The 20,644-nt window shown below is 47.2% G+C and overlaps 1 protein-coding gene across 1 annotated transcript in view; it reads left to right on the top strand.

The window, feature by feature from the left end:
- Positions 1-15,585, top strand: part of pth2 (parathyroid hormone 2) — a 57,652-nt gene extending 42,067 nt beyond the window's left edge. The window contains exons 3-4 of the mRNA XM_072491962.1: positions 10,475-10,584; positions 15,025-15,585. Coding sequence (XP_072348063.1) covers positions 10,475-10,584; positions 15,025-15,490 — 576 coding nt within the window. The 3' untranslated portion in view covers positions 15,491-15,585. The remainder of the gene's footprint in view (positions 1-10,474; positions 10,585-15,024) is intronic.
- The last annotated feature ends 5,059 nt before the right edge of the window (positions 15,586-20,644 follow it).

The following is a 20,644-nucleotide window of genomic DNA, read 5'->3' as shown; positions in this document are numbered from 1 at the left end:
AATCTCTGCAGATCTCGCAGTATCTGTGGAGAAAGAAACAAAGACGGTGATTTTTTGGCTCCTACATGTTGCGATTCACCAAGGCAGATAAGAACATAAGAACTAGGAGCAGGAGGCGGCCATCTGGCCCCTCGAGCCTGCTCCACCATTCAATGAGATCATGGCTGATCTTTTGTGGACTCAGCTCCACTTTCCGGCCCGAACACCATAACCCTTAATCCCTTTATTCTTCAAAAAACTATCTATCTTTATCTTAAAAACATTTAATGAAGGAGCCTCTACTGCTTCACTGGGCAAGGAATTCCATAGATTCACAACCCTTTGGGTGAAGAAGTTCCTCCTAAACTCAGTCCTAAATCTACTTCCCCTTATTTTGAGGCTATGCCCCCTAGTTCTGCTTTCACCCGCTAGTGGAAACAACCTGCCCGCATCTATCCTCATAATCTCATATGTTTCTATAAGATCCCCCCTCATCCTTCTAAATTCCAACGAGTACAGTCCCAGTCTACTCAACCTCTCCTCGTAATCCAACCCCTTCAGCTCTGGGATTAACCTAGTGAATCTCCTCTGCACCCCCTCCAGTGCCAGTGCGTCCTTTCTCAGGTAAGGAGACCAAAACTGAACACAAGACTCCAGGTGTGGCCTCACTAACACCTTATACAATTGCAGCAGAACCTCCCTAGTCTTAAACTCCATCCCTCTAGCAATGAAGGACAAAATTCCATTTGCCTTCTTAATCACCTGTTGCACCTGTAAACTAACTTTTTGCGACTCATGCACTAGCACACCCAGGTCTCTCTGCACAGCAGCATGTTTTAATATTTTATCAATTAAATAATAATCCCTTTTGCTGTTATTCCTACCAAAATGGATAACCTCACATTTGTCAACATTGTATTCCATCTGCCAGACCCTAGCCCATTCATTTAGCCTATCCAAATCCCTCTGCAGACTTCCAGTATCCTCTGCACTTTTTGCTTTACCACTTATCTTAGTTTCGTCTGCAAACTTGGACACATTGCCCTTGGTCCCCAACTTCAAATCATCTATGTAAATTGTGAACAGTTGTGGGCCCAACACTGATCCCTGAGGGACACCACTAGCTACTGATTGCCGACCAGAGAAACACCCATTAATCCCCACTCTTTGCTTTCTATTAATTAACCAATCCTCTATCCATGCTACTACTTTCCCCTTAATGCCATGCATCTTTGTCTTATGCAGCAACCTTTTGTGTGGCACCTTGTCAAAGGCTTTCTGGAAATCCAGATATACCACATCCATTGGCTCCCCGTTATCTACCGCACTGTTAATGTCCTCAAAAAATTCCACTAAATTAGTTAGGCACGACCTGCCCTTTATGAACCTATGCTGCGTCTGCCCAATGGGACAACATCCATCCAGATGCCTCGCTATTTCTTCCTTGATGATAGATTCCAGCATCTTCCCTACTACCGAAGTTAAGCTCACTGGCCTATAATTACCCGCTTTCTGCCTACCTCCTTTTTTAAACAGTGGTGTCACGTTTGCTAATTTCCAATCCGCCGGGACCACCCCAGAGTCTAGTGAATTTTGGTAAATTATCACTAGTGCATTTGCATTTTCCCTAGCCATCTCTTTTAGCACTCTGGGATGCATTCCATCAGGGCCAGGAGACTTGTCTACCTTTAGCCCCATTAGCTTGCCCATCACTACCTCCTTGGTGATAACAATCCTCTCAAGGTCCTCACCTGTCATAGCCTCATTTCTATCAGTCACTGGCATGTTATTTGTGTCTTCCACTGTGAAGACCGACTCAAAAAACCTGTTCAGTTCCTCAGCCATTTCCTCATCTCCCATTACTAAATCTCCCCTCTCATCCACTAAAGGACCAATATTTACCTTAGCCACTCTTTTTTGTTTTATATATTTGTAGAAACTTTTACTATCTGTTTTTATATTCTGAGCAAGTTTACTCTCATAATCTATCTTACTCTTCTTTATAGCTTTTTTAGTAGCTTTCTGTTGCCCCCTAAAGATTTCCCAGTCCTCTAGTCTCCCACTAATCTTTGCCACTTTGTATGTTTTTTCCTTCAATTTGATACTCTCCTTTATTTCCTTTGACATCCACGGTCGATTTTCCCTCTTTTTACCTTCCTTCCTTTTCGTTGGTAAAACTCTTTGCTGAGCACTTTGAAAAATCACTTGGAAGGTTCTCCACTGTTCCTCAACTGTTTCACCATAAAGTCTTTGCTCCCAGTCTACCTTAGCTAGTTCTTCTCTCATCCCATTGTAATCTCCTTTGTTTAAGCACAAAACACTAGTGCTTGATTTTACCTTCTCACCCTCCATCTGTATTTTAAATTCCACCATATTATGATCGCTCCTTCCGAGAGGATCCCTAACTATGAGATCCTGAATCAATCCTGTCTCATTACACAGGACCAGATCTAGGACCGCTTGTTCCCTCGTAGGTTCCATTACATACTGTTCTAGGAAACTATCACGGATACATTCTATAAACTTCTCCTCAAGGCTGCCTTGACCGACCTGGTTAAACCAATCGACATGTAGATTAAAATCCCCCATGATAACTGCTGTACCATTTCTACATGCATCAGTTATTTCTTTGTTTATTGCCTGCCCCACCATAATGTTACTATTTGGTGGACCTATAGATTACTCCTATCAGTGACTTTTTCGCGTTACTATTCCTGATTTCCACCCAAATGGATTCAACCTTATCCTCCATAACACCGATGTCATCCCTTACTGTTGCCCGGATGTCATCCTTAAATAACAGAGCTACACCACCTCCCTTACCATCCACTCTGTCCTTTCGAATAGTTTGATACCCTCGGATATTTAACTCCCAGTCGTGACCATCCTTTAACCATGTTTCAGTAATGGCCACTAAATCATAGTCATTCACGATGATTTGCGCCATCAACTCATTTACCTTATTCCGAATACTACGAGCATTCAGGTAAAGTACTTATGTTGGTTTTTTTACCTCTGTTCTGAATCTTAACAGCTCGATCAGTAACCTCTCCTAAGTTATATTTCCTCTTACCCTTTCTCCTAATTTTTCTTGTCGTTGAACCCATATCTTCCTGTAACAACCTGCCGCGTCGCTTACCATTAATGTTTTCACTTCCCGTTTTATTCCTTTTAGTATTACTGGGCCTATTCACTGAGCTCCCCTCAGTCACTGTACCTTGTACTGTCGCCATTTTTGATTTTTGACTATGGCTTCTCTGCCTTACACTTTCCCCCTTACTGCCTTTTGTCTCTGTCCCTGTTTTACTACCTTCCAACTTCCTGCATCGGTTCCCATCCCCCTGCCACATTAGTTTAAACTCTCCCCAACAGCTCGAGCAAACACCCCCTAGGTCAAGCCTGTGACAAGCCAACCAAATTTCCGTTGAATTCGGCGGGACAGATCCCGCCAGTGGGTGGGGCCAAAGATCACGACCAGAGTTAATGTTTTGAGTTCAATGTAACTTTTCGTCGGAAGTGGCTGCTCCTGGTTGTCCAGTGTTGAGTTGCTCGATCTGTTCTGGAGCTATCCTGGTTTGCAAAGTGGTATTCCTACACACCATTCAGAACATCCTCAATGTGAACATGGTACTTTGCTTTTGCAAGGACTGTGTGGTGGGCTCACCTACAATAAGTTGTCACAGACAACTTGATCTACGACAGGTAGACTTGTGAAGACAAGGTCAAGTGTTGGTTCTCTCATGATTTACCGTAGTGTGGCCCAATCAGACTTGAGAAGACGCAATGATAATGAGCCACTCATGGAGGCAGACAGCCAGATTACATCCTGCGCCCTTGCTCTAATCATCAGCTGAGGGAGGGCTGGAGGCGATTATCAGCTGAGGGAGGGCCGGAGGCGATTATCGGCTGAGGGAGGGCCGGAGGCGATTATCAGCTGAGGGAGGGCCGGTGGCGATTATCAGCTGAGGGAAGGCCGGAGGCGATTATCAGCTGAGGGAGGGCCGGAGGCGATTATCAGCTGAGGGAGGGCCGGTGGCGATTATCAGCTGAGGGAAGGCCGGAGGCGATTATCAGCTGAGGGAAGGCCGGAGGCGATTATCAGCTGAGGGAAGGCCGGAGGCGATTTTCAGTGGGATTATGTTTGGCCTGATGGAAAGAGAATTAATTGAGTGCTACTCCCTCCCGATTTATGTGTTCATGTGGGTGTCACCGGCTGGGCCAGTATTTATTGCCCATCCCTAAGGCCATTTAAGAATCAAGCCCACTGTATACCACTGAGCTAGAATGTCTGCTGTACATATGCAGCCTGTGAGGAATGACATGCACAGGGCTGGTGATGGAGGAGTCTGATACATTGTCTGCAAGGTTTGATTCAATCAGCATACAATGTTCGAGTGCTTGATTAGTCTGAGGGACAGCCCTCTCAATTTGGGAGCAGATCCTCACACTTTAGTGAGGAGTCTTGTACAGGGTTGGCTGAGCAGAATGTGCCTGGGCTAATGTCAGCTGGTCCATCTTGTTTTATTCCTCGTTGATTTTTTGCGGTGATTTAATGTAATGGAGTCGCTGACTAGGATCTCTCAGAGATCAGTTGAGAGCATTTTACATTTGTGGGTCTGGATTCACATGGAGATCAGACTGGACAAGGAGTGCAGATTTTCTTCCCTAAAGGACATTAGTGAAGAGCTGGATTTTTACAGCAATCCAGTAGTTTCATGGGTTTCAAGGGAAAATTTGCAAATCTATTGGGATGAGGCACAAGGTCACCTTCAGAGGGTCAACAGAAACACCCCATTGAGCTCGCCTGACTCTTTGACTAGATATCAAAGAACAAAGAACAATACAGCACAGGAACAGGCCCTTCGGCCCTTCAAGCCTGTGCCGGTCATGATACAAACCTTTGCCAAAACCCTCAGCACTTCCTTGTGCCGTATCCCTCTATACCCATCCTATCCATGTGTTTGTCAAGATGCCTTTTGAACGCTGTTAATGTCTGGGGCTATTTGAATGAAAATCGCTTATTGTCACGGGTAGGCTTCAATGAAGTTACTGTGAAAAGCCCCTAGTCGCCACATTCCGGCGCCTGTTCGGGGAGGCTGGTACGGGAATTGAACTGTGCTGCTGGCCTGCCTTGGTCTGCTTTAAAAGCCAGCGATTTAGCCCAGTGTGCTTTGTCTAGACCAACGTGTGGGTGTTTTGTAAAATTCTTTCACAGTATATGACTGTCAGTGGCTGGGCCAGCATCTAATTATAGGCCAGTGAGCTTAACTTCGGTAGTAGGGAAGATGCTGGAATCTATCATCAAGGAAGAAATAGCGAGGCATCTGGATGGAGATTATCCCATTGGACAGACGCAGCATGGGTTCATAAAGGGCAGGTCGTGCCTAATTAATTTAGTGGAATTTTTTGAGGACATTAACAGTGCGGTAGATAACGAGGAGCCAATGGATGTGGTAGATCTGGATTTCCAGAAAGCCTTTGACAAGGTGCCACACAAAAGGTTGCTGCATAAGATAAAGATGCATGGCATTAAGGGGAAAGTAGTGGCATGGATAGAGGATTGGTTAACTAACAGAAAGCAAAGAGTGGGGATGAATGGGTGTTTCTCTGGTTGGCAATCAGTAGCTAGTGGTGTCCCTCAGGGATCAGTGTTGGGCCCACAACTGTTCACAATTTACATAGATGATTTGGAGTTGGGGACCAAGGGCAATGTGTCCAAGTTTGCAGACGACACTAAGATAAGTGGTAAAGCAAAAATTGCAGAGGATACTGGAAGTCTGCAGAGGGATTTGGATAGGCTAAGTGAATGGGCTAGGGTCTGGCAGATGGAATACAATGTTGACAAATGTGAGGTTATCCATTTTGGTAGGAATAACAGCAAAAGGGATTATTATTTAAATGATAAAATATTAAAACATGCTGCTGTGCAGAGAGACCTGGGTGTGCTAGTGCATGAGTCGCAAAAAGTTGGTTTTCAGGTGCAACAGGTGATTAAGAAGGCAAATGGAATTTTGTCCTTCATTGCTAGAGGGATGGAGTTTAAGACTAGGGAGGTTCTGCTGCAATTGTATAAGGTGTTAGTGAGGCCACACCTGGAGTATTGTGTTCAGTTTTGGTCTCCTTACTTGAGAAAGGACGTACTGGCACTGGAGGGTGTGCAGAGGAGATTCACTAGGTTAATCCCAGATCTGAAGGGGTTGGATTACGAGGAGAGGTTGAGTAGACTGGGACTGTACTCGTTGGAATTTAGAAGGATGAGGGGGGATCTTATAGAAACATATAAGATTATGAAGGGAATAGATAGGATAGATGCGGGCAGGTTGTTTCCACTGGTGGGTGAAAGCAGAACTAGGGGGCATAGCCTCAAAATAAGTGGAAGTAGATTTAGGACTGAGTTTAGGAGGAACTTCTTCACCCAAAGGGTTGTGAATCTATGGAATTCCTTGCCCAGTGAAGCAGTAGCGGCTCCTTCATTAAATGTTTTTATGATAAAGATAGATAGTTTTTTGAAGAATAAAGGGATTTAAGGGTTATGGTGTTCGGGCTGAAAAGTGGAGCTGAGTCCACAAAAGATCAGCCATGATCTCATTGAATGGTGGAGCAGGCTCGAGGGGCCAGATGGCCGACTCCTGCTCCTAGTTCTTATGTTTTTATGTCCATCACCAATTGCCCTTGAGAAATTGGTGAGTGTGATGTGCGTACCAGATGTTGGGGTGTGTGTATGGGTGCGTGCCTGGGTGTGTGTCTGGGTATATGTCTGGGTGCGTGTCTGGGTGCGTATCTGGGAGAGTCTCTGGGTGTGTGTCTGGGTGTGTGTCTGAATGTGTGTATGGGTGTGTGTCTGGGAGAGTGTCTGTGTGTGTGTCTGGGAGAGTCTCTGGGTGTGTGTCTGGGTGTGTGTCTGGGTGTGTGTCAGGGTGTGTGTCAGAATGTGTGTATGGGTGTGTGTCTGGGAGAGTGTCTGTGTGTGTGTCTGGGAGAGTCTCTGGGTGTGTGTCTGGGTGTGTGTCTGGGTGTGTGTCAGGGTGTGTGTCAGAATGTGTGTCTCGGTGTGTGCCTGAGTGTATGTCTGGGTGTGTGTCTGGGTGTGTGCCTGGGTGTGTGTCTTGGTGTGTGTCTGGGTGTGTTTCTGGGTGTGTGTCTGGGTGTGTGTCTGTGTGTGTGCCTGGGAGAGTCTCTGGGTGTGTGTCTGGGTGTATGTCTGGGTGTGTGTCTGGGTGTGTGTCAGAATGTGTGTCTCGGTGTGTGGCTGAGTGTATGTCTGGGTGTGTGTCTCGGTGTGTGTCTCGGTGTGTGTCTGGGTGCGTGTCTGAGTGCATGTCTGGGTGTCTGTCTGGGTACGTGTCTGGGTGCGTGTCTGGGAGAGTCTCTGAGTGTGTGTCTGGGTGTGTGACTGGGTGTGTGTCTGGGTGTGTGTCTGGTTGTGTGTCTGGGCGAGTGTCTGGGCGTGTGTCTGGGTGTGTGTCTGGTGTGTGTCAGAATGTGTGTCTGCTTGTGTGTCTGGGTGTGTGTCTGGGTGTGTGTCTGGGTGTCTGTCTTGGTGTGTGTCTGGGTGAGTGTCTGGGTATGTGTCTGGTAGAGTCTCTGCGTGTGTATCTGGGTGAGTGGCTGGGTGTGTGTCTGGGAGAGTCTCTGGGTGCGTGTCTGGATGTGTGTCAGGGTGTGTGTCTGGGTGTGTGTCTGGGTGTGTCTCTGGGAGAGTCTCTGGGTGTGTGTCTGGATGTGTGTCTGGGTGTGTGTCTGGGTGTCTGTCTGGGCGTGTTTCTGTGTGCGTGTCATGAGAGTCTCTGGGTGTGTGTCAGAATGTGTGACTGGGTGTGTGTCTGGGTGTGTGTCTGGGTGTGTGTCTGGATGTGTGCCTGTGTGTGTGTCTGGGTGCTTGTCTGGGTGTGTGTCGAATGTGTGACTGGGTGTGTGTCAGAATGTGTGTCTGGGTGTGTGTCTGGGTGTGTGTCTGGATGTGTGTCTGGGTGTGTGTCTGGATGTGTGCCTGTGTGTGTGTCTGGGTGCTTGTCTGGGTGTGTGTCGAATGTGTGTCTGGGTGTGTGTCTGGGTGTGTGTCTGGATGTGTGCCTGTGTGTGTGTCTGGGTGCTTGTCTGGGTGTGTGTCGAATGTGTGTTTGGGTGTGTGTATGGATGTGTGACTGGGAGAGTCTCTGGTTGTGTGTCTGGGTATTTGTCTTGGAGAGTCTCTGGGTGTGTGCCTGGGAGGGTCACTGGGTGTGTATCTGGGTGTGTGGCTGGGTGTGTGTCTGGGTGTGTGCCCGGAAGTGTGTCTGGGAGAGTTTCTGGGTGTGTGTCTGGGTGTGTGTCTGCGAGAGTCTCTGGGTGTGTTTCTGGGTGTGTGTCTGGGTGAGTCTCTGGGCGTCTGTCTGGGTGTGTCTGGGAGCGTTTCTGGGTGTGTGTCTGGGTGTGTGTCTGGATGTGTGTCTGGGTGTCTGTCTTGGTGTGTGCCTGGGTGTGTGTCTGGGTGTGTGTCTGGGTGTGTGTCTGGGAGAGCCTCTGGGTGCGTGTCTGGATGTGTGTCAGGGTGTGTGCTCGGTGTGTGTCTGGGTATGTGTCTGGGTGTGTGTCTGGGAGAGTATCTGGGTGTGTGTCAGAATGTGTGTCTGGGTGTGAGTCTGGGTTTGTGTCTGGGAGAGTCTCTGGGTGTGTGTCTGGGTGTGTGTCTGGGTGTGTGTCAGAATGTGTGTCTGGGTGTGTGTCTGGGAGAGTCTCTGGGTGTTTGTCTGGGAGAGTCTCTGGGTGTGTGTCTGGGTGGGTCTCTGAGTGTGTGTCTGGTTGTTTGTCTGGATGTGTGTCTGGATGTGTGTCTGGGAGAGTCTCTGGTTGTGTGTCTGTGTTTGTGTCTGGGTGTGTGTCTGGGTGTGTGTCTGGATGTGTGCCTGGGAGAGTCTCTGGGTGTGTGTCTGGATGTGTGTCTGGGAGAGTCTCTGGATGTGTGTCTGAGTCTGTGTCTGGGTCTGTGTCTGGGAGAGTCTCTGGGTGCGTGTCTGGGTATGTGTCTGGGTGTGTGTCTGTGTGTGTGCCTGGGAGAGTCTCTGGGTGTGTCAGAATGTGTGTCTGGGTGTGTGTCTGGGTGTGTGTCTGGGAGAGTCTCTGGATGTGTGTCTGGGAGAGTATCTGGGTGTGTGTCTGGGTGTGTGTCTAGGTGTGTGTCAGAATGTGTGTCTGGCTGTGTGTCTGGGTGTGTGTCTGTGAGAGTCTCTGGATGTGTGTCTGGTTGTGTGTCTGGTTGTGTGTCTGGGTGTGTGTCTGGGTGCGTGTCTGGGAGAGTCTCTGGGTGTGTGTCTGGGTGTGTGTCTGGGTGTGTGTCAGAATGTGTGTCTGGCTGTGTGTCTGGGTGTGTGTCAGAATGTGTGTCTGGGAGAGTCTCTGGGTGCGTGTCTGGGTGAGTCTCTGGGTGTGTGTCTGGGTGTGTGTCTGGGAGAGCCTCTGGGTGTGTGTCTGGATGTGTGCCTGGGAGAGTCTCTGGGTGTGTGTCTGGATGTGTGTCTGGGAGAGTCTCTGGATGTGTGTCTGGGTCTGGGTCTGTGTCTGGGAGAGTCTCTGGGTGCGTGTCCGGGTATGTGTCTGGGTGTGTGTCTGGGAGAGTCTCTGGGTGTGTGTCAGAATGTGTGTCTGGTTGTGTGTCTGGGTGTGTGTCTAGGTGTGTGTCTGGGAGAGTCTCTGGGTGTGTGTCTGGGAGAGTATCTGGGTGTGTGTCTGGGTGTGTGTCTAGGTGTGTGTCAGAATGTGTGTCTGGCTGTGTGTCTGGGTGTGTGTCTGGGTGTGTGTCTGTGAGAGTCTCTGGATGTGTGTCTGGTTGTGTGTCTTGGTGTGTGTCTGGGTGCGTGTCTGGGAGAGTCTCTGGGTGTGTGTCTGGGTGTGTGTCTGGGTGTGTGTCTGGGTGTGTGTCAGAATGTGTGTCTGGCTGTGTGTCTGGGTGTGTGTCTGGGCGTGTGTCAGAATGTGTGTCTGGGAGAGTCTCTGGGTGCGTGTCTGGGTGAGTCTCTGGGTGTGTGTCTGGGAGAGACTCTGGGTGTGTGTCTGGGTGTGTGTCTGGGAGAGACTCTGAGTGTGTGTCTGGGTGTGTCTCTGGGAGAGACTCTGGGTGTGTGTCTGGGAGAGACTCTGGGTGTGTGTCTGGGAGAGACTCTGGGTGTGTGTCTGGGTGTGTGTCTGGGAATGTGTCTCGAAGAGTATCTTGGTGTGAGTTTGTGTGTGAGTTTATGTGTCTGGTAGAGTCTCTGGGTGTGTGTCAGGTTGTGTGTTGATGTGTGTGGGGGTATGTCTGGGTGTGTGTCAGGTTGTGTGTGTTGATGTGTGTGGGGGTATGTCTGGGTGTGTGTTTACACCCCTGTTTAAATATCAGCCCCATTTCAGACACCATCTGGTTTTAACTCAATTGTGTTCACACAATGCGCATTTTCCAAATGTTGTCTCAGGTTTTATAAGACGACAGGGATCTAAATAATATTTGGGTGGATTTTAACTTTCTGTCTTTTCTCCTCAGGATATGGAGCCTCTGCCCACTGGCCGTGTATTACTGGTGGGACTGATCCTGAGCCACGTGGTGGCTCCTTGTCCCGGAGCTGTCCCACCCATGATCCGGCAGAATCAACGGTAAAACACACTGTCAGAACATTGGATCATTCAATATAAATTGTCTCCTTTATCTCAAAATATTTGGTGAAGTTTGAGTTTTCTTTGGTCTGAAATTCTGTCTGAGATAAGACCATAAGATATAGGAACAGGATTAGGCCACTCGGCCCATCGAGTCTGCTCCGCCATTCAATCATGGCTGATATTTTCTCATCCCCATTCTCCTGCCTTCTCCCCATATCTCCTGATCCTCTTATTAATCAGGAACCTATCTATCTCTGTCTTAAAGACACTCAGTGATTTGGCCTCCACAGCCTTCTGCGGCAAAGAGTTCCACAGATTCACCACCCTCTGGCTGAAGAAATTCCTCCTCATCTCTGTTTTAAAGAATCGTCCCTTCAGTCTGAGGCTGTGTCCTCTGGTTCTAGTTTTTCCTACAAGGAGAAACATTCTCTCCACATCCACTCTATCCAGGCCTCGCAGTATCCTGTAAGTTTCAATAAGATCCCCCTCATTCTTCTAAATTCCAACAAGTACAGATCGAGAGTCCTCAACCGTTCCTCATACGACAAGTTCTTCATTCCAGGGATCATTCTTGTGAACCTCCTCTGGACCCTTTCCCAGGCCAGCACATCTTTCCTTAGATACGCGGCCCAAAACTGCTCACCATACTCCAAATGGGGTCTGACCAGAGCCTTATACAGCCTCAGAAATAAATCCTTGCTCTTGTATTCTAGTCCTCTCGACATAAAAACATAAGAACTAGGAGCAGGAGTCGGCCATCTGGCCCCTCGAGCCTGCTCCGCCATTCAATGAGATCATGGCTGATCTTTTGTGGACTCAGCTCCACTTTCCGGCCCGAACACCATAACCCTTAATCCCTTTATTCTTCAAAAAACTATCTATCTTTATCTTGAAAACAATGCTTTATCGTGACATGAATGCTAACATTGCATTTGCCTTCCTAACTGTCGACTGAACCTGCACGTTAACCTTAGGAGAATCGTGAACAAGGATTCCCAAGTCCCTTTGTGCTTCTGATTTCCTAAGCATTTCCCCATTTAGAAAATAGTCTATGCCTCCATTCCTCCTTCCAAAGTGCATAACCTCACATTTTTCCACATTGTATTCCATCTTCACTCCATTGCCCACTCTCCTAGCCTGCCCAAGTCCTTCTGCAGCCCCCTTGCTTCCTCAATTCTACCTGTCCCTCCACAGATCTACTTTTGGAAAGTGCCTTCAGTTCCTTCTTCCAGATCATTAATGTATATTGTGAAAGGCTGTGGTCCCAGCACAGACCCCTGAGGTACACCACTAGTCACCGGCTGCCATCCCCAAAAAGCCCCCTTTATCCTCACTCTCTGCCTTCTGCCAGTCAGCCAATCCTCTATCCATGCCAGGATCTTGCCCTTAACACCATGGGCTCTTGTGAGGGAATGTGAGGGAAAGTCATGCTTGATAAATCTACTGGAATTCTTCGAGGATGTAACTAGGAGGGTTGATGAGGGGTAGCCAGTGGATGTGGTTTATTTGGACTTTCAGAAGGCTTTTGACAAAGTCCCACATAAGAGATTAGCGGGTAAAATTAAAGCACACGGGATTAGGGGTATTGTATTAAGATGGATAGAAAACTGGAAACAAAGAACAACAAAGAACAAAGAAATGTACAGCACAGGAACAGGCCCTTCGGCCCTCCAAGCCCGTGCCGACCATACTGCCCGACTAAACTACAATCTTCTACACTTCCTGGGTCCGTATCCTTCTATTCCCATCCTATTCATATATTTGTCAAGATGCCCCTTAAATGTCCCTATCGTCCCTGCCTCCACTACCTCCTCCGGTAGTGAGTTCCAGGCACCCACTACCCTCTGCGTAAAAAGAGTAGAAATTGATGGGTCTTTTTCCAAATTGGCAGGCAGTGACTAGTGGGGTCCCGCAGGGATCGATGCTGGGACCCCAGCTATTCACAATATATATTAATGATTTAGATGAGGGAACAAAATGTAATATCGCCAAATTTGCAGATGACACCAAGTTGTGTGGGAGGGTAGGCTGTGAGGAGGATGCAGAGATCCTTCAGCAGGATTTGGACAAGTTGAGTGAGTAAATGAATGGCAGATGCTGTATAATTTGGAGAAATGCGAGATTATCCACTTCGGTAGCAAAAACGAGACGGCAGATTATTATCTGAATGGCCATAAATTAGGAGAGGGGAATGTGCAGCGGGACCTGGGTGTCCTCGTACACCAGTCGCTGAAGGTAAGCATACAGGTACAGCAGGCGGTAAAGAAGGCAAATGGTATACTGGCCTCTGTTGTGAGAGGCTTCGAGTACAGGAGCAGGGATGTGTTGCTGCAATTACACAGGGCCTTGGTGAGGCCACACCTGGAATATTGAGAGCAGTTTTGGTGTCCTTATCTGAGGAAGGATGTTCTAGCTATAGAGGGAGAGCAGCGAAGGTTTACCAGGCTGATTCCTGGGATGACAGGACTGACATATGCGGAGAGATTGAGTCGGTTAGGATTGTATTCGCTGGAGTTCAGAAGAATGAGGGGGGATCTCATAGAAACTGGACAGGGTAGATGCAGGAAGGATGTTCTTGATGGTGGGTGTGTCACAGTCTGAGGATACGGGGTGGACCATTTCGGACAGAGATGAGGAGAGATTTCTTCACCCAGAGAGCGGTCGGCCTGTGGAATTCGTTACCACAGGAAGAAGTTGAGGCCAAAACATTGTATGTTTTCTAGAAGCAGTTAGATATAACACTTAGGGTGAAGGGGGTCAAAGGATATGGAGAGAAAGCGGGATTAGGCTATTGAGTTAGATGATCAGCCATGATGGTGATGAAAGGCGGACCAGGCTCGAAGGGCCGAATGGCCTCCTCCTGCTCCTATTTTCTATGTTTCTCTGTTTCTAACTTTGGAGATGAAAATGGTCGTTGACAAGTAGCTAATCAGGAAGTAATTAATTTATTTTGCATGTGTAGCATGAATTTCAGGGAGCTGGTGGCTAGTATGAAGAATGGATTCCCAGAACTGCATTACAGCCTGGAACCATAATCAAGGAAGGTGTAGGAGGAAATTAGGAGGAAGTCCCATTGCCCAAGTTCAAACTGATGCCATGAGATTTTATTGGGTCTCAGTCAAAATTGAGATGTCCTGGGGCCGCTCCAACAGTCTGACTGTTTGGGAGATCTCTCCCAATTTTGAGACAAGTCTCCAGATGATAGTGAGGATGGTTTTACAGATTTGACTGAGCACGGTGCACATTTATCAAGTCCGGTGCCTGGTCTGACTGGTCAGAACTATCTGATTTCTATTAAAACATAAAGTTCTGGAAAACCTCAGCTGGTCTGGCAGCATTTGTAGCGAGAGAAACAGAGGTACGTTTCGAGTCCATTCGACTCTTCTTCAAATCTGAAGATCTGCTTTTGACATTCCCTGCATTGTGACTCCTTCACTTCACCGCTAGTTCTTCAGCCAATCACCTTAAATCTGCACCCCACTGCTGAGTGACTCTTCTGTCACCAAAAAGATTTATTTATTTTATCAAATAAAATATGGGCAGCACGGTAGCACAGTGGTTAGCACTGTGGCTTCACAGTCCCAGGGTCCCAGGTTCGATTCCGGCTTGGGTCAGTGTCTGTGCGGAGTCTGCACGTTCTCCCCGTGTCTGCGTGGGTTTCCTCCCACAAATGTAGAAGACTTTAGTTCAGTCGGGCAGCAGGGTCGTCACAGTCTTGGAGGGCCGAAGGGCCTGTTCCTGTGCTGTACTTTTCTTTGTTCTTTGGCCCGAAAGACGTGCTGTTAGGTGAATTGGACATTCTGAATTCTCCTTCTGTGTACCCGAACAGGTGGCGGAATCTGGTGACTAGGGGATTTTGAACACCTAATTAATATTTTTTAACCATTCCTGTTCTAAGGGTAACAATTCCAGACTCTCCAATCTGTTTCATTGGATTGGATTGGATTTGTTTATTGTCACGTGTACCGAGGTACAGTGAAAAGTATTTTTCTGCGAGCAGCTCAACAGATCATTAAGTACATGGGAAGAAAAGGGAATAAAAGAAAATACATAATAGGGCAACACAACATATACAATGTAACTACATAAGCACTGGCATCGGGTGAAGCATACAGGGTGTAGTGTTAATGAGGTCAGTCCATAAGAGGGTCATTTAGGAGTCTGGTGACAGTGGGGAAGAAGCTGTTTTTGAGTCTGTTCAGACTTCTGTATCTCCTGCCCAATTCATCAATTACAGGCCCGTGCAATTCTTTGCCTCTTGCAGGTGGCATCGGGGTGGGGGTGGGTGGGGAGTCTACTGAGAAGTGTAGGAGTCTGTGTGATCTTGGCAACCATTACTTAACATAATATTTAGAATAATGAAACATGGGACAAAGAGCCTAGAATCTAATTGAGAGTTTGGATATATTGATGGTAAATGATTTTGTATTATTGTAGTTCCCTACCTAGGTCATGGAAAACTGGAAATTTGCTGGGACTGGCAGGAGGTAAACAAGCGGAGAACAGTTTACAGCTGGTCCCAGGTTGGAATCCGTCTGGCTCCTTGCATGATTGGATCATTGAGATGATGTCATCATTTCCCACACTCAGAGGACTCCCAGACTCCTGGTGGATTCCCGCTTTAAGAAGACGAGGTTGGTTTGCAAACTTCCCAATAGATTCCAGAAATCGTGATGGTCAATCACACACAGCACTTATGGATGGTGCAGGTCTGACCAGGGTTACCCTGGGCAAAAGCTGGTCATCTGATTGGCTGGAACCAAGCACCAATGAAGAAGCCAAGAGAAGCGTTGTTGTGGCTGATGATGTCGCTTTTCGAGAAAAGAGCAAGTTCCTGACGGCGATGCAGAGGCAGAAATGGCTGAGCTCTGTGATGAGAAAACTTGTGATTAACAAAAAGTAGATGTAGCACAATTTATGGATCATTGGTGTTTGTGGTGTTTCAACTGCAGAAATGTAATTCACTATTTAACTGCAATAAACTTCCCTGAAAAAACTTGTAAGTTTTATATTTTCAACAGTCATCTTATGGAAACACCAAATTTCACATGACGGTTTGATTGACATTGAGGGCTTGATCCCCTGGGTACGGCAGGGGTCAGAGTTATTGGGATGCAGGAAATTAGGTTCAGGGTGTCAGTGTGGGGTGGTGGGGTCACAAGAGACAGGGGAGGCTTTAGTGAATTTACTACAATGATCCTGAGATATTGAACTTCACTTATGTGTCAAGCTGGAGAACTGGAGCTGTTCTTATTTGAGTAGAGAAGGTAAAGATGTGTTTACATTTTAAAAATACCTGTAGATCGGGAGAAACTGTACAGGCATCAGGGTCAAAGTACACAAAGGGTCCAGGAGGAAGATGAAACAATTTTTTAAATGTGGATTGTATTCATTGAAAGGGGTGATCAAAAGGACAAATTAATTGGACAATTTGGAGGGATATAGGGAAAGTTCAGTGGGATGAATAGGATAGCTAACATAGACACAATGGGCTGAATAGACCATAGAACATTACAGCGCAGTACAGGCCCTTCGGCCCTCGATGTTGCGCTGACCTGTGAAACCACTCTAAAGCCCATCTACACTATTCCCTTATCGTCCATATGTCTATCCAATGACCATTTGAATGTCCTTAGTGTTGGCGAGTCCACTACTGTTGCAGGCAGGGCATTCCACGCCCTTACTACTCTCTTGAGTAAAGAACCTACCTCTGACATCTGTCCTATATCTATCTCCCCTCAATTTAAAGCTATGTCCCCTCGTGCTAGACATCACCATCCGAGGAAAAAGGCTCTCACTGTCTACCCTATCCAATCCTCTGATCATCTTGTATGCCTCAATTAAGTCACCTCTTAACCTTCTTCTAACGAAAACAGCCTCAAGTCCCTCAGCCTTTCCTCATAAGATCTTCCCTCCATACCAGGCAACATTCTGGTAAATCTCCTCTGCACCCTTTACAATGCTTCCACGTCCTTCCTATAATGCGGCGACCAGAATTGCACGCAATACTCCAAATGCGGCCGCACCAGAGTTTTGTACAGCTGCAACATGACCTCATGGCTCCGAAACTCAATCCCTCTACCAATAAAAGCTAACACACCGTACGCCTTCTTAACAACCCTCTCAACCTGGGTGGCAACTATCAGGGATCTATGTACATGGACACCGAGATCTCTCTGCTCATCCTCACTACCAAGAATCTTACCATTAGCCCAGTACTCTATCTTCCTGTTATTCCTTCCAAAATGAATCACCTCACACTTTTCTGCATTAAACTCCATTTGCCACCTCTCAGCCCAGCGCTGCAGCTTATCTATGTCCCTCTGTAACTTGTAACATCCTACCGCACTGTCCACAACTCCACCGACTTTAGTGTCATCTGCAAATTTACTCACCCATCCTTCTACGCCCTCCTCCAGGTCATTTATAAAAATTACAAACAGCAGTGGCCCCAAAACAGATCCTTGTGGTACACCACTAGTAACTGGACTCCAGTCTGAACATTTCCCATCAACCACCACCCTTTGTCTTCTTCCAGCTAGCCAATTTCTGATCCAAACTGCTAAATCACCCTGAATCCCATGCCTCCGCATTTTCTGCAGTAGCCTACCGTGGGGAACATTATCAAATGCTTTACTGAAATCCATATACACCACATCAACTGCTTTACCCTCATCAACCTGTTTGGTCACCTTCTCAAAGAACTCAATAAGGTTTGTGAGGCACGACCTACCCTTCACAAAACCGTGTTGACTATCTCTAATCAAATTATTCCTTTCCAGATGATTATACATCCTATCTCTTATAAACCTTCCCAAGACTTTGCCCACATCAGAAGTAAGGCTCACTGGTCTATAGTTACCGGGGTTGTCTCTACTCCCCTTCTTGAACAAGGGGACAACATTTGCTATCCTCCAGTCTTCTGGCACTATTCCTGCAGACAAAGATGACTTAAGGATCAAAGCCAAAGGCTCAGCAATCTCCTCCCTAGCTTCCCAGAGAATCCTAGGATAAATCCCACCCGGCCCAGGGGACGTATCTATTTTCACACTTTCCAGAATTGCTAACACCTCCTCTTTATGAACCTCAAGCCCTTCTAGTCTAGTAGCCTGAATCTCAGTATTCTCCTCGACAACATTGTCTTTTTCCTGTGTGAATACTGATGAAAAATATTCATTTGGCGCCTTTCCTATCTCCTCGGACTCCAAGCACAACTTCCCACTACTGTCCTTGACTGGCCCCACTCTTACCCTAGTATTCTTTTATTCCTGACATATCTATAGAAAGCTTTAAGGTTATCCTTGATCCTACCTGCCAAAGACTTCTCATGTCCCCTCCTGGCTCTTCTTAGCTCTCTCTTTAGGTCCTTCCCAGCTAACTTTAACTCTCGAGCGCCCTAACTGAACCTTCACGTCTCATCTTTACATAAGCCTCCTTCTTCCTCTTGACAAGTGTTTCGACTGCTTGAGTAAACCACGGTTCCCTCGCTCGACCACTTCCTCCCTGCCTGACAGGTACATACTTATCAATGACACGCAGTAGCTGTTCTTTGAACAAGCTCCACATCTCCATTGTGCCCATCCCCTGCAGTTTTGCTCTCCATCCGATGCTTCCTAAGTCTTGCCTCATCGCATCATAATTTTCTTTCCCCCAGATATAACTCTTGCTCTGCGGTATATACCTATCCCTTTCCATCACTAAAGTAAACACAATCGAATTGTAATTACTATCACCAAAGTGCTCACCTACCTCCAAATCTAACACCTGTCCTGGTTCATTACCCAGTACCAAATCCAATATGGCCTCACCTCTCGTTGGCCTATCTACAGACTGTGTCAGGAAACCCTCCTGCACACATTGGACAAAAACGGACCCATCTAAAGTACTTGAACTATAGCGTTTCCAGTCAATATTTGGAAAGTTAAAGTCCCCCATAACAACTACTCTGTTGCTTTCGCTCCTATCTAGAATCATCTTTGCAATCCTTTCCTCTACATCTCTGGAACTTGTCGGAGGCCTATAGAAAACCCCTAACAGGGTGACCTCTCCTTTCCTGTTTCTAACCTCAGCCCATACTACCTCAGTAGACGAGTCCTCATCAAACGTCCTTTCTGCCACAGTAATACTGTCCTTGACTAACAATGCCACCCCTCCCCCTCTTTTATCACCTTCCCTGAGCTTACTGAAATATCTAAACCCCGGCACCTGAAACAACCATTCCTGTCCTGCTCTATCCATGTCTCTGAAATGGCCACAACATCGAAGTCCCAGGTACCAACCCATGCCGCAAGTTCACCCACCTTATTCCGGATGCTCCTGGTATTGAAGAAGACACACTTCGAACCACCTTCCTGCCTGCCGGTACACTCCTGCAACTTTAAAACCTTACTCATGACCTCACTACTCTCAGCCTCCTGTATACTGGAGCTACAATTCTGGTTCCCAAGCCCCTGCTGAACTAGTTTAAACCCTCCCAAAGAGCATTAGCAAATTTCCCCCCCCCCCCTGCCCCCCCCAGGATATTGGTACCCCTCTGGTCCAGGTGTAGACCACCCCGTTTGTAGAGGTCCCACCTGTTTGGATAACAGAATGATTCTATTATCCAAACAAAACCAATGTGGGTTAACACAGGGTCACTCATCTCCTGATCTCATTGCAGCCTCGGTCTAAAACTGGACTAAAGAGCTTAATTCAAGAGGTGACGTGAGAGTGATTGCCCTCGGCATCAAGACAACATTTGACCGGGTTGGCATCAAGGTCCCCACCAACCAGGCTCTGCTGTTTGGAGTTATACATATCACAAATAAAGGTGGTAATGGTTGTTGGAGGCTAATCATCTCCGTCCCAGAATATTCCTGCAGGTCCTAGACCCAATCATCTTCAGCCAACTCATCAATCACTTTCCCTCATCATAAGGACAGATGTGGAGATGATTACTGATGATCGGAATGTTCCGTCCCATTTGTGACTGACATGCAATGTGTATTATCGCTAAAAAACACACCCTGGCTCCTTCAGCAGCACCTACCAAACTCCCCCCTCTACCTGTTGGAAGGACAATAGCAGCAGATACATGGGATGTCACTTTGCAGATTCCCCTCCAAGACACTCACATTGACTGTAAACGACATCACTGTTCCTTCACTGTTGCTGGGTAAACATCCTCGAGCTTCCTCTCGAACAGCAACATCAATGCAACAGTTCAAGAAGGCAGCTCACCTTCCCAAGGGAAGGGGCAGTGAATTGTTATTCAGCCAACAATCCTCTCGTCTTGTGTAAGAATTTAAAAAATTTGCTAGACAAAAAATGAGATCCATCCAACTCACCTTTGACCATCCTAATAGTCACATGATGCAACATGACTAACAAATTGTCAACTAATCAATTTCTACAAATTATTCTAAAACAGGCCCAGGTATGTTCTGGTAGAAAACTTTGGGAACTAAATATTCAGCTCCGTAATGCCAGCTTCAGCCAGGTGGGGGCAGAATTTCCCGCCATTTCTGATGCAGCCTGTGTGATGCCCCAAGTTTAAAAGGATGAGAGTGAGGATCCATTCATTCACTGGAAAGAGGGCAGATGTGATGTAAAAAAAGCCGCTCGGCTGATTGGACACATGTTTGATTATTTGAACCAAGTCAGTACAGTTAATGGTCCCATCTAATCACTCACAGCTGTGTGATCATACAGCTGTGCCAAACCCCTGGCCCATCTGCGTTAAGGTTGTTTTGACCGGTCAGGCCATGGGAAGAATGTCAGTGGTGTGTTTGCCATGGATTAAAGTTGGAGGTCCGTGGTGGCCGCGAGAGGTGGGAAGGAAGCTGGCATCATTAATGAGTGCAGAAAGGTGAGATGGAATATCTGAATCCTAGGCCAGCTGCTGGCGATTCTGCTGGCGAGTGATCTGAGTGCAGTGCATCAAACAGTGTGAGGGGCTGGTGTCGTTGGCAGGAGATGCCAGTTGAAGATGCATTAAAGTACCCTGGCCACGCACTGAGCTCATCCCACTGGGGGGGGGGGGGGAGGGAATAGACTTTGGGGTGAACCTCAGTTATGC

This window comes from Scyliorhinus torazame, chromosome 29 (genome assembly GCF_047496885.1).
Source record: "Scyliorhinus torazame isolate Kashiwa2021f chromosome 29, sScyTor2.1, whole genome shotgun sequence".
Lineage (NCBI taxonomy): Eukaryota > Metazoa > Chordata > Chondrichthyes > Carcharhiniformes > Scyliorhinidae > Scyliorhinus > Scyliorhinus torazame.
Note: the sequence above shows the minus strand (reverse complement) of the source record. Positions and strands in the feature narration are given on the sequence as shown.